The sequence below is a fragment of the Sander lucioperca genome, chromosome 11 (assembly GCF_008315115.2).
Source record: "Sander lucioperca isolate FBNREF2018 chromosome 11, SLUC_FBN_1.2, whole genome shotgun sequence".
NCBI classification, from domain to species: Eukaryota; Metazoa; Chordata; class Actinopteri; order Perciformes; family Percidae; genus Sander; species Sander lucioperca.
In genome coordinates this window covers 8,988,823-9,002,760 of record NC_050183.1, presented here as the reverse complement: position 1 = coordinate 9,002,760, position 13,938 = coordinate 8,988,823, and the positions used below count along the sequence as shown (strand labels likewise).

The 13,938-nt window shown below is 37.9% G+C and overlaps 1 protein-coding gene across 3 annotated transcripts; it reads left to right on the top strand.

The window, feature by feature from the left end:
• Positions 1-1,001: 1,001 nt before the first annotated feature.
• On the top strand, positions 1,002-12,238 carry lpxn (leupaxin). Of its 3 annotated transcripts, none has more exons than XM_031307424.2 (9): positions 1,002-1,155; positions 2,128-2,213; positions 2,381-2,448; positions 2,951-3,062; positions 3,393-3,647; positions 4,077-4,250; positions 4,722-4,803; positions 4,910-5,058; positions 11,805-12,238. In XM_031307424.2, the coding sequence occupies exons 1-9, from the start codon at positions 1,143-1,145 to the stop codon at positions 12,069-12,071; spliced, it is 1,206 nt and encodes a 401-aa protein (XP_031163284.1). In that variant the 5' UTR covers positions 1,002-1,142; the 3' UTR covers positions 12,072-12,238. The 3 variants fall into 3 exon arrangements, with proteins under 3 accessions (XP_031163284.1, XP_031163283.1, XP_031163285.1); XM_031307423.2 differs by having other exon boundaries at positions 2,951-3,068; XM_031307425.2 differs by having other exon boundaries at positions 1,004-1,155; positions 2,951-3,047.
• Positions 12,239-13,938: the final 1,700 nt, after the last annotated feature.

Sequence of the window (13,938 nt, the reverse complement as noted above, 5' to 3'; positions counted from 1 at the left end):
ACGATAAGGTGATGGTTCCGGGAGAGGGTTATAGAATAGCATGTCTAAAAAAGTGATAAAAAGTCATAGAATAGTATGTCTTAAAAAAGTCATAGTATAGCATGTTGAAAACAGTAATAAAAAAAATCATAGTATAGTATGTCAAAAAAAGTGATAAAAAGTCATAGTATAGTATGTCAAAAAAAGTGATAAAAAGTCATAGTATATTATGTCGAAAAAAGTGATAAAAAAAGTCATAGTATAGAATGTCAAAAAAGGTTATAGAATAGCATGTCTAAAAAAGTGATAGAAAGTCACAGTATATTATGGCGGAAAAAGTCATAAAGTCATAGTATAGCATGTTGAAAAAAGTGATAAAAAGTCATAGTATAGTATGTTGAAAAAAGTGATAAAAAGTCATAGTATAGTATGTTGAAAAAAGTGATTAAAAAAGTAATAGTATATTGAAAAAAAGTCACAGTATAGCATGTCAAAAAAAGTCATAGTTTAACAAGTCAAAAAAAAAAGTGATAAAAAAAGTCACAGTATAGTATGTCTAAAAAAGTGAGAAAATAGTCATAGTATAGTATGTTAAAAACGGCAAGTATAATATGTAAAAAAAAGTGAGAAAGTCAAAGTATAGTACTTTGGTTGGTGAAGACTAACCCTAAGATTCTACTTCTATTTTTATTTGATATTTTTTAATTCTATTCTACTTCTCGTAAAAAATGCAGTTTTTTGCCTTATTTTAGCACTTGCCACTGTGTGTGAAAATATACATATAAACACCTTGCCTCACAAATACTAGTAATCTGAAGTTGAGATAATGTTTTCAATATTGTGGGTTTATTAACATACTGTCATATTCATGCATTTACATATTAAATACATAAAAGCCCAATAACTTAATAATATGGTTGTATCAGACTCAAGCACACTTAACAACTCAGCACAAAAGTCAGTTGTTATCTCAGTTTCAGAAATTGTTCTTGGTTTCCTCTTTACAAGGAAACAGCAACATCTCTTACGGGTCTTGCTTCAGTAACAGCGAAAAACAAATCTTCGTCAGAGGAAGTGATATTTTAAACCAGATGAGCTATTGAACTGGTTACCTTAGTAAAAACCCACACATTCATTCTCAAGTAGTGAGAGCAGAAGACAACATGGACGAGCTTGGTAAGACAACTGTCATGTTTTATTAACTTGATCAGTGGACAGATTGTTAGATATGAAATGATTATTGTTATTTTAAAACATTCAGTGAAAAGTGCTATGATCTACAATTGATGTAGAAAATAGAAGTGAAAAGAAGACTTGATCGTAGAATGACTCACACTAAGTACAGTATACAAGTAAACTGTTCTTTTAAATGGAGTTAGCGTGTAGCTAATTATTTAAATCACTTTTTTACACTGTTGTTTCTGTGCCTTGGGTTTGTTTTTCATTGTAATTTAAATCGTGCTGTTTATTGTTTATAAACTATGCTGCCATTTTTAGCCAGGACTCTCTAAAATAAGAGTATCATGGTAAAATAAAGTAAATTAAAATCAAAGAAAAGATTGGGCTTCACTGATCACCATAACATACAACCTATGTATGCATGCAAAAAACACAGCAATGTGATTTCATTTTATAAAGGATTCAGATTTTTCTGAGATGTGAAGACATGGTGAGACAGAGACTGATCAACTGTAAAAGACAATAGTACAAGCGGAATATTAACTTTTCTTTTTAACAGCCGTGTTGTCCATCTCCCCACAAAGAATACCTTTCCATTTTCTTAGATATGTGGGTTTACATCGTGTGAAGGAGATTTAAATGTGAGGTAATAATTGTCAACAGGGTCTTGCAACATAACTACAAGTTTCACTTCTGCAACATGCAGCCATCACTTCCTGAGGAAGCTGACTTGCATGAAGCAACCTCAAACTAATCCGCCGAGGTGCACTCTATCTCACTTCACAGGAAATATTTCACACCAAACAAATTATACACATCCTCTGGTTTAACAGTTAACAGTCAGAAAGCACGATCAATGTGTTTTAGTGGCGGTCTTGTGTGAAAACTAAATATGTATGCATGCCTGCATATGTACATGTTTATACTGTATGTGTGGTCAGAAGATTTATGGCCTGTATCCTGCCACAGATGTGCTGTTGGAGGAGCTGGCCTTGAATCCAGGGGGTTCAGAGAGTGTCAATAAGAACAGGAGCAATGATCCAGCTGCTGGAGAGGTGAAGACAAAGCCACAAAAATAGTCAATTGTCATCAAACCTGAAATGTCTTCTCAACCAACCAGTTGACAAGTTAAGATTTGCATTTAGGGACTTCATATGATCAACTTGTAATCTCTGTACTTCAATCAAAGAAAAACAAATATATTTTGGTTGTGTGACCACAGGTGCCAGGTGCAGTTTGTTCTGGACTTACCAAAAAAGGAAAAGGCCCAGTCTGCTCACATGTGTACAGGTGAACCACAAGCTCTTTTTGACCCAATTTACATTATAATTGTTTAAACTGAGGAAACAGGAAATTACAAAAGTAATTGCATTAAATATATAGTGCAATGTATTTTATAATTATAAGGTCTTTCAATTATAAAGCATCTTAATGTACAAAACTATCTTGCTGACTGAGTAACTGTCTAATTTAAACTTAATTTTTATGCAAGAAATATTTTCTAACTTTTGGCTGACTGACTTTCTGACTTTTTTGTTAGATTTCACCCAAGAAATATTGCAAATTACATCAGACCATAAGTTTCCCCCAATTTCAGTATGGCTTCTGTGTAGATTTGTATTATTAGTACTGTCTTTGGGTTCTACAGTTCATCACTCTACATTACATTATTGTATAATATCACCCTCAGAATGTGCTCAGAGTCACAGTTTTCCCTCAATAGGAATTTGTACAGTGATTGGGTAGGTAGTGTTATAATATGCTTTCTCATTTGCTCCTCTCTGTGTTTTAGTGATCTGCCAGCTCCTGTGGCAGCTTCCCTGACCCCCGACTCACCCACTAAGGAGCTGGACGCTATCTTGCAGGATATGTTGGGTCTGGGACAAGGGATCAGTACAGCATCTGCAAGTGTATGTTTCAGAATGATTGAAATTGTATTTTGGCTTGTTAAAGAATAATTCACAGCAAAGTTTTTCTATCTAGTCCACATAAACAAGTGATCAATGTGGTAAGAGTAAAGAGTGGATGTGCAGTAACAAGCTTTCCAAACATCAGTGAAATTAACCAGGTTTAACAACAGAGGGCAGCATTGTACTAATGTCAACACTGCACAGCCTCAAGTAGTAGAATTTCAGTATAGGAGCATTTCTAAGCAGGGACTTTAAAAAAATTACACTTATCAAATACATAGCTAAAAACAAAAGACATTTTTGCTTATTTGTATCATCATTTAGGATCCAGTGTCTTCAACGACCCCACCACCTCTTACACAAAAACAGTCTGTGAAAAAGAAAATAGAAGGTGGGCAACAGGAGAACAAGGAGAGCAGCAGCAGAGCAGGTTCAGACGCTGACGCCTCAACCACGAGCAAGAAAACAGATACTATAGATGACCTGCTCGGAGGGCTGAGCTCTGACTTGGAGAAGATTGGCGTATGCACCACGACCAAGGGCCACTGTGCTTCCTGCAACAAAAGCATTGTGGGAAAGGTACAATAAGTCACATAAATAAATGTCCATCCATCTTCGTCTGCTAATCCAGTATCGGGTCGCGGGGGTAGCAGCTCAAGCAGGGGACCCCAAACTTCCCTTTCCCAAGCCACATTAACCAGCTCCGACTGGGGGATCCCGAGGCGTTCCCAGGCCAGGTTGGAGATATAATCCCTCCACCTAGTCCTGGGTCTTCACCGAGGCCTCCTCCCAGCTGGACGTGCCTGGAACACCTCCCTAGGGAGGCGCCCTATAAATGTGCAAGCTTAGAAATCGATGTATTGTAGATTTAGAAATCTGCATGACAAAAAAAAGATGCAAAATCAGCTTTATACATGTGAAAAAAGTAGTATAAATTCAAATAAGTTAAATCAGATAAAAATCAGTTCTGGTTCTTGCACTTATTTATTTTTTCTTTTTCTTCTGTAGATGATCACGGCGCTGGGTCAAGTGTGGCACCCTGAGCACTTTGTGTGTGTGGCGTGTAAGACGGAGCTAAGCACCACAGGCTTCTTTGAGAGAGAGGGCCAGCCATACTGTGACAAAGACTACCATCAGCTCTTCTCTCCTCGTTGTGCCTACTGCAAGGGGCCCATTGTGCAGGTGAGGAAACGAATGAAAACAAAACTCTTCTTTCTTGTTGATGATGTAAAAATAGATAATTTTTCAAAACAAAAGGAACTGTCATATACTGAAATGCCACACTTGCCTTTGTTTTCTGTATTCTAATACGCTCTGTCATATATTACATCCATTTATTTAAAAAATAATCTTTTGAATATTGGATGATGACATACAGTAGCAGGTAGTTCATTTTTGTAGAGGTATCCCACATGTCATCTTAATAAATAAAACATAAAATCATATTGGGATTCTGCAGTCTGGGCTTATGCTGCAGACCAAAGTCATTAATCAAAAACGAATGCAACTTCTCCAACGATTCACTTCATGTGGTTCACAATCCACATTTTGGTGCTTCCTCACATCTGAACATATGAGATGAGACAAACCTTACAAATCCTTAAAGGACATAAAAGCATGCTGTAATATGTCTATGTCTGGCTGGTTTACCAGAACATCCTGACAGCTCTGGACCAGACCTGGCACCCCGACCACTTCTTCTGTACACACTGTGGAGGCCTGTTTGGACCTGACGGTGAGAGTCTTGTGCATTTATTTCTTTTCACTGGAAACCACAACTTCAGCAAACAGTTAGAAATCACTTTATGCATTTAATCTGATGTATTTTATACCTGTCCCAGGGTTCCTAGAAAAGGATGGGAAGCCATATTGTAGCAAGGACTTCTACCTCCTCTTTGCTCCCAAGTGCTCAGGCTGTGGGGAGTCCGTGAGGGAGAACTACCTGACTGCAGCCAATGGCACCTGGCATCCAGAGTGCTTCGTCTGCGCAGTGAGCCTCTTAACTCAGACCACACACACGGCTTTGGCTCACATACAAGTCTGGGAATAAATGAGAAAGATACCCACACATTTGCTTTATTTGCAACAATTTGACCACAAGGTTGATGAAAACCTTATGTCTGATGACAACGTTGCGGTTGAAATGATGCAAATAAATCAAGGAAACCATATTCCACAGTGTGGGTATCTTTTACACTCTCTTCAAATCTACTTATGTATGCAGCATCTGGTCACAAACGGTTCAATGTGCAGCTTTACTTCTGCTTTACTTAGCTATATGAGCAATTGTTAAACATAAAATGCTCTCAATAGAGATGCTCTGGCATTAGGGTAGCAACTTTTCATATTTTATGGCCCTTCATTCATTGACTGGAAATACAATGTTCATAAACCTGAACATGAAATACATCAAATAAATTGCTCTTAAAACCTACTGCTCGAAATTACATGAATACATTTTAGATTAACAATATCACATAAAACATAGAATACATCCAACTATGACTTCCTAAACCAGTCATTACTGCAATTTCATCATCACCATCACAACCAGCATCTCACTATCAGCAGAGAACCTAACAATTATCTAAAAATCATTATCAACAAGGTCAGGATTTTACCTGGCCCTTTTATAATATACATCTAACTCCAGAGGTGATGAGGTCACACACTTCATTAAGAGGATGAAGTGGACACTCATCCGTGACCGAGCCTTTTTAATTAAAAAAACATAACACCCTTAATCTTTCTGGCCACTCTCACTATGCTGTGCTGCAGCCTGGTGTTGTCAATTGATATTTCCATACAGTGAAAAAATTACTACAAAACACAAACAAATTGTTCTAAAATCATGACATATATACAGTTAAGATACATAACCTTTTAAGAAACAGTTGTCTTCAACAATGACCTTTCATACAGTGGACATTTTAACTTGTTAACCCAAGGTGTTACTAAAGTCATGAATACATTGTTTCATTCAGGTGTTCCTGTGCCAAGGCCCTGGTGTTGTGCATGCTGGCTCATACTGTATAAATGGAACAGAGCCATCGCTAATGTTAAGACTTACACCTGTGCTTTTAGTGCTAAGACAAGTCTAAATGTCTGCCAAGGGAAAGCATATGTAGCATCCCTCCTGTACAGACCCATTTTGTTAATGTTATAAGTAAGAGATTATACCTGACAAGTTGTACCTTCCATGACTGTAATGGGTGACACAAAGGCTACAAACCACACACCAAATTTTATATATATATATATATATAATATTAGGGTGGCACGGTTCACAAAACCCACGGTTCGGTTCGTATCACGGTTTTAGGGTCACAGTTTTCCGTTCTGTACGGTTCTTGTTATTTTTATTTTTAATCTTTAACACTCCAGAAATATACTTCAGCATATGATATTTAGCTTAATTATCCACAATGTAGGAGAATGTGTATTGCCATCTATAGGAACTTATGTGCCTTTTTAGCACACAAAGATTTAAATATTACAGAATATCAATTAAAATAACTTTTACATTGCATTTACCAAACTGCCAACTTCAGTGTAGCTCTTACAAAAAGTGTATCCTTTAAAAGAAAAAGAGAGGAACTCTTAAAGCTCCGTCTTTTGAATAAGTCAGAATACATTAAACATAAAAAAAGTTGCGATTTTCTTTTGTATAGTTCTTTAAAAATAAAAAAGAAAACTTGTTTCGGGGAGAATAAAACTACTCTGGGCTGAGTTTTCCTAGTAACCTTACCAAAAAGGCTCAGGATGCTGCAAATGTTGGTATAATATGAAAATGGCTGGTGGATTTAAGACAAAAAATAATAATTTATGAATGAATCAAATTTGAACATGTGTCAGTGGCTTGTTAATCTTTACATTGTTAGTTAATTTCCTATCCTGGCCTGGGCTGGGACACACATTCATACGGTTTGATAAAGTACTTTTTGGACTTAAGTTATCATTGCACTTACAATAACGAGCGTAGCTGTCCTCAATTTAGGTCTTCTTGTACTTCTCATCTCCGGTTTTTCCTGCATCCACCGTGTGTGATTGTGTGTGTTTGTGTGTGTGTGCGCCAAACCTAAAACTAAACTAACGTTTAGGGAACGTTCCCTCAGGGCTATAACAGACCCTAAATGTTAAGGGAACCAACCAACTGAAACATTCTCCTGTCGTTGCACTGTACCTCCACACAACGTTCCCGTTTGGTTGTTTTTGGTTGTTCTGAGTGGAGTGCGGTTTTGAAATTTTTATTTAAACCAACTACATTTAAGTTTTTGAAGTAACACATAAAAGGTTTGCAGTCACTTGATTTAGATTCACTCAAAAATGATTGGTCTTATTATTATTATTATTATTATTATTATTATTATTATTATTATTATTAATGAAAGACAGAGAAATCCCCACAGACTCCCTGCAATGATGCTAACAGGCATGTCATTGAACACAATGTTGCTCACCTTCTTCACTGGGCAGGGAGGGGCAAAGTTAGGGGGAGACTGGGGTGCTGCTGACGCATATGTTGTTAAGTCTGCTAAAAGGGGCAGGGACAATGATTTAATATGAATATCTTGCTAAACGTTTCCCTGCACTGATTAAATGGTGATTAAATGTAGGCTAACACTAGTCTGTAGCTAGCTAGCTTATTTCACTGTGGACATTAAGCCAACAGGTTAATACCACTCACACACTATAGGCTATCCACCTTTCTTGGTAAAAAAAAAACTGGGTTACAGTTGACACCCTTTACTTTGTCTTTACTCTCTTTCTTTTTTTTTTCTTTTTTGAAAACCAGATTTTGATTTAACGTTACTTGGCAACACTGTGGTCACTGTAGCTAGTTCTGCCGCATCTACTGACTGCAATTAAACACCGTCACTGAGTGCGCTGAGGCAGGACCAAACCATTTCATGCAGATACAGGAGGGTGGTCGGTCTATATGGATGTTTACTTTTTGGTCAATGGGGATATTTAACTTTTACTGCCAAAAACAAGTAAAAACAAAGAGATCATTAATTTTATTATTATATATTATATATATTGAAATATATATAGTGAATGATGATGGTTTCATAATTTTATATTAGTTTTTACCTATTTTTTGGGGCCCCTGTCAGTCATGGGCCCTTGGAATTGTCCTAACTTTCCCCCCCTATACGGCCTCCCTGCGTCTCATTGCCATCGAGGGGGACAGCAGCCCCACACACACAGCCTGTATGACATGGAGAAAGCAGCCACAGTGGAACTGCTGCAAGGTGCTGCAAACGCTGTCTCATTAACCAGTGATCACTGGACGTCAGTGAGTAATCAAAATTATTTAGGAGTTACTAAACACTATATTGACTCTGTAAGGATAGGGATTTTTAGTTTTTTAGTTAGGTACTTGGAGGAATTGTGCAATAGTGACAGATTCACACATTTGTCTTTTGTTTACACAGTAAATAAATAATTACAAATCTTAAAATCAAGTTCATGAAGTAACTTTCTTTGCATTCATTTGATTCCCAATCAAGATACACTGGTAAGAATTGCTTTCGATTGTTAATATGTACTTAAAAACTGTTCTGAAATGCAAAATAATAGAATTTTAATCATGTGATAAAATATGCAATTAATCGCGATTAACTATAGAAATTCAGCGAATAATCGCGATTAAAAAAATTAATCGTTTGACAGCCCTACTTCTTTTATTTCACTTCTAACAAGTTCAGTGTACAAATCCAACCGTTACACCCCCACGCCAGTAGGGGGAAGACAGTGCCTCTGCTTTCAGGTGACCGATTGAAGTCCTATCCAGACTTACGTGTCTGTCCCCCACACGATTCAATTTGCTTCGTTTGCTACGCTACTTCACGACCTCACGAAAAAGTAAGTGAAATACCTTAGTTTCATTCACCATGTGTTCTATTAATACATCTATGGTATTATCTTATGATACATCCGAGGGATGTATGGATGTATGTATGTATGCTGTATCGGCTCAAGCTAAATAATGGAGCTAGTTAGCTAGCTAGGTAGCTAACGTTAATGTAATATCTTATATGTCCCTAAGAGCCGATGTGGGTTTAGGGTTTAACACTTAACTTACGATACATCCGAGGGCTGTATGCTGTAAAGCCTGTAACGTGGATGAGAGATAAAGCCATGGATGTATTAAGAGAAGCTCTGTTCACGAAACTGCAGGCTAACCTACTAGCTAACTAGTAGGTTAGGTAGGGCTTCCCGCCGAACACTGTATCCAGTTCTCTTAATACCAAGGGGGTAAGCCTCTCCCCAGAACGCGTAGCTCCTATGGCGCCATTTTGATGCTACCAAGCCATCACCTCCTGTTAGCATCCCATTGACTGCCATTCATTTTGGCGCCACTTTGACAGCGAATAACTTTATATCTGAAGCGTGTAAATACTCTATTTGTCCATTGTTTATTTCTAAAGAAAGACGACAATGTATAAAAGGCTCCATTACCTTGTACCTCATGTTATGGCTCCGTAGCAGACGTTTTTGTAAATGATTGTGTCATAACCACGCGACTTACTGTCGCATAGTAGAGGAATTACTGTATAGTACAAGAGAAGCTCGCAGTCAGTTTCGACTTACATTAGCTGTTTAAGTTTAATTACTAATGTTAACTAGCATTTTAGTTAGCAATAATTAGCCTGTGCCTATGTTATCTCCTTACATATACCTACGCTTTCCGTCTCTGCACGATTGGGAATAATTGAGATTTCTCTTGGCACAGCTACCAGAAGACTTCCAACTTTCAGACAGGTTGCTCACGTCACATTTACGTCGTCTCTCTCAGTTGGAGGCTGCGCAGTAACACTCAGCCATCACCAGAAAAGTGCTTCTGATATCCTTCACTGGTCTCCGTCCAGAGCAACGGGATCTGTTGGTCCAGTTTATATACTGTCTATGCTTAATACAGCCATGGTTTTTCCCCTCGTCGCCATCCTGCCAGTCAAGCAGTGAGTTGTTCAAAACTTCTTTTTAGTAAACTCTTTGTGCACAAACAATCTTCTCAATGGTCGAGTTCATGTGTAGAGACCCTGGCAAATCATGTACGTTTTTTTGGGGTTTTTTTTAGCGATTGTCTAATGTAACAGCATAGGTTCATCTTTTGCAATGGCATGTACAAGAAACCTACCATAAATGAACTGACCAATTTTCATATCTACTTTCTTTTTAGATGAGTCAACACCACACAGGAAACCAGCCGGTCGCCCAGAGCTGGATGGGTCTATTGTAACGCAAGCTTGGCCTGCCACTTCGCCACATGGCAACTGCAGAAGCATGGCCTACCACAAGAGCTATTGGCCATCTTCTACACTGCTGCCATCCTCCTGCCTCCTCCCCTCTGGCAGGCGCTACAGATCCCTGCACACAAAAACAACCAGACACAACAGCTTCTTTCCCACTACCATCACTATCCTGAATTGCTGATAAGTGGGGTCATCCCCACTTTGGCCATTCACCTACACAATACATACTTTATCATTCCAATATGCATCTTGCACGCTACATTTGCATTATTACTTTGCACTCTACGTCCCACTCCATGTGTGCTTGTATTGATATTATGTCTTATTTGTATAGTTATATTTTTTGTATATTGTGTTGATATGTGCCTATATGTATATTGTTGTCTCTATTGTACAGTATGTCTATATGGCCAATAAAACTGATTCTGATTATTATATATTTTTTTTATTTTTTGGTACCATGGTTGTAAAAGTTTTTTAAAGGTTAGGGAATGTAAACGTTAAAAGTAGTGTTAAGGAATGTTACCTAAAGGTTCGCTAAAGGCACACCTCTCAGGCAACGTTCTGGGAACGTTCGATGTAACCAAAAACTGGGAACCAAAACCTTAACCTTCAGGGAACGTTCCTGCACCAACTAACGGTCCCAGAACGTTCTGGGAACCATAAATTGTTAGCTGGGAACATTATACCTGCTAAACATCAACATGCTAGCATTATCATTGTAAGCATGTTAGAATGCTAATGTGAGCATTTATAGAGTACAGCCTCACAGAGCCAACAGCATGGATGTAGACTCTTAGTCTTGTCTAACACTGTTTCAGCTTTCTCTTCATAACATAGGTCACATTTGGTTACATTAATTTCACATTTTGTTGATGTTTCATTGTCATTGCATAGTAATTCAATTGTGAGCCAGGTCTAATTTGTCATTATTCAACAAAGGGTACTTAAGCATCCAACATTTCAGAGTCAGCTGCCAAACAGCAGCTACTGAATGCATGAAGCTATAAAATTCACATTATCATATTTATGACATTCATGTTCCTCTTTTTGCTCATCTTACATGTCTGATTTAGCAGCAAGATCGCTTGAGATTGCTTTTTCTGCAGCCGGCTTTCAAATAACTAAAGTCAACATGTCTTTGAACGCATAATGAAGGGAACTTAGAAATGGTCCCTCCTTGCATCTAAATTTCCATATTGTAATAATCTAACTTAAATAAACAATGTTCATTGATTACCTATCCCAAAAGTAAAATTTCCATGCAGTACTAAAGCTATGGCATGCTTTGGATAATGCATGCTGTTAGTATACATGGGGCTCAATCATGGCCCTTTTAAAGCAAACACTCTTATTCAGATTTTACACAATTATCCTTCTTCCTACATGTTACCATCTTTAATCTTTTTCTGTCTCTCTTTATCTTCTCTTCCACCTTTCCACTTCCAATGTGTTTCCCTTCTGTTCTTTTATCCAGGACTGTCTCAAGCCCTTCACTGATGGCTGTTTCATGGAGTTGAATGGTCGCCCCCTCTGCTCACACCACTTCCACTCCCGGCAGGGCACTCTGTGCGGTGGCTGCGGTGAACCCATCACGGGCCGCTGCATCTCTGCTCTCGATCGCAAGTTTCACCCCGAGCACTTTGTGTGTGCCTTCTGTCTGCGGCAGCTTAGCCAAGGCATCTTCAAGGAGCAGAAAGGGAAGCCATACTGCTCGGCTTGCTTTAACAAACTCTTTGTGTGAGACATACAGTATGTAACGTACAAACAATGCATCATTGTTGAAATTATAATTTCCATATAGTATGAGTGATAAGTTAAATGAGGCAACTATACTATTATATATAACAAGATATGTATTACAAGAGGGTATTTGGTACAGATGAGCAATAAAGTTTCACTTTTTCAGTCCTTCATTGCCAACATATGTGTAACATGAAAACGTGATGTAAAGTATTAAAAGAATATGTTAATATCAAGGGAGAAATGCTCACATTATAACACAATTAAAGACACGGTTGTAAAACACAAGAAAAATACCTATTTCCCAAGATAAAAATATTGAAGAAACGTTTTACACATGTGAACTTTGGATGCTTCTAAAAGGGGTGTTGCTGATACTTGGGCTAAATTATATGGAATTTCGTACATCATGATCACATAACATGTATAAATGGTATAAGAAAAACACGGGAAGTGCAGTTTTAATCAGTGGTTTCCATTAAGCTATCCTCAGTTTGCCTCAGTCTCAGTCTGGAGATACTCTCTGGCAGTATGGAGCAGTTTGTCAAGGGGCTTGTCTATGTGGTATGATAGCTTGTATTGGCAGTGACTGGCACGTAATCAGTGTGCCAACCTGAGTTTCCTCTTACTCGGACTTACCATCTGGCCCCTGGCATGCATTAGATTCAAACGCCCTCTTCATTCTCCACACAGGCTCCTTTATAGATGCCTATGGAAGATTGATGAAGGTGGTGAGATGAACAAAGGTAGTTTCAGAAGGAGCTCCTTCACATCAGTGCATCTCTTCAGCAACTCACTTTGACTGTTGAGAGATGAATCATCAATCATTTATTTTTGGTGATGCACTTTGGATGTCTTGGCCCATTTTTTTGTTCACTCCCTCTGATAACTAATAGTTTGGATGGAATGTCAAGATGAGATATTTGCAGCACAGTTCGGATCTAGTAGGAAATGTTTGATCTATTTTAATGTGAGATTTTATTATCAGTTCTGCAGAATCACAGCATAAAAAATACATGTTTTGCACTAATAAAACCAACATTTTTCAAAATGCACTAATTGCAGAAAGCTTGTGAATTGAATGAGTTATCAGCCCTGCCCCGCAGTGGCAGTGGAAATTATTTTACCATCTAATGTAGTAAATCTTTAACTGAAGCAGAGGCACATTAACCTCTTCATGATGTAAATGCTTCCTTTTTGCTTCTTCTTAAATGTGATTTTACAGCAAGATACCTTGTTAGTCACCAGCTTTTAAATGTCTGCATGTCCTCGAACACACCATCAAGGACAATGCGACAATTGTGATTAACTACTTCAATAGTTTAAAACCTCAGCAACTGATTTTCATACAGTATAGAAAAACAATGGAAGCTTAGGAAATCAATAATTAATGCGATGGTATATTAAATTAAGTAAAAAGTAAATTAAGCTGATTGAGGGATAAAGGGTACATCAGAAAAGTAAATTAAACCACTTTATTAGTATATAGTGTAAAGCAGTTTTGTAAGGCACTGAACATCACCGAAATAACTTTTGAAAAAATGAAGTTAGCCAAACCTCCTGAGAATACTGATTTCTTGCCAATGTCAAATGGTATGTCATCAAACAGTGTCTTATCTTCAGATGAACACTGGCTACTTTTTGTCAGCCCTGCAGGCAGTTTTCTTTAACTTTTCTTCAAGCCACTTTGACTTGCTGTGTGAAGTTAGTGTGCGAGTGGGAACGGAGGCGAGCATTAATCATGCTGTCATCACTGTCAGACCAGGCCTCTCTTAGCCTCCACAGAATACGGACCTTGCATCATGGAAGAAGTGTGAATATATCGTGTTCAGTGAAAATCCAAGATCGTAAGTGTTTAATGATCTAAC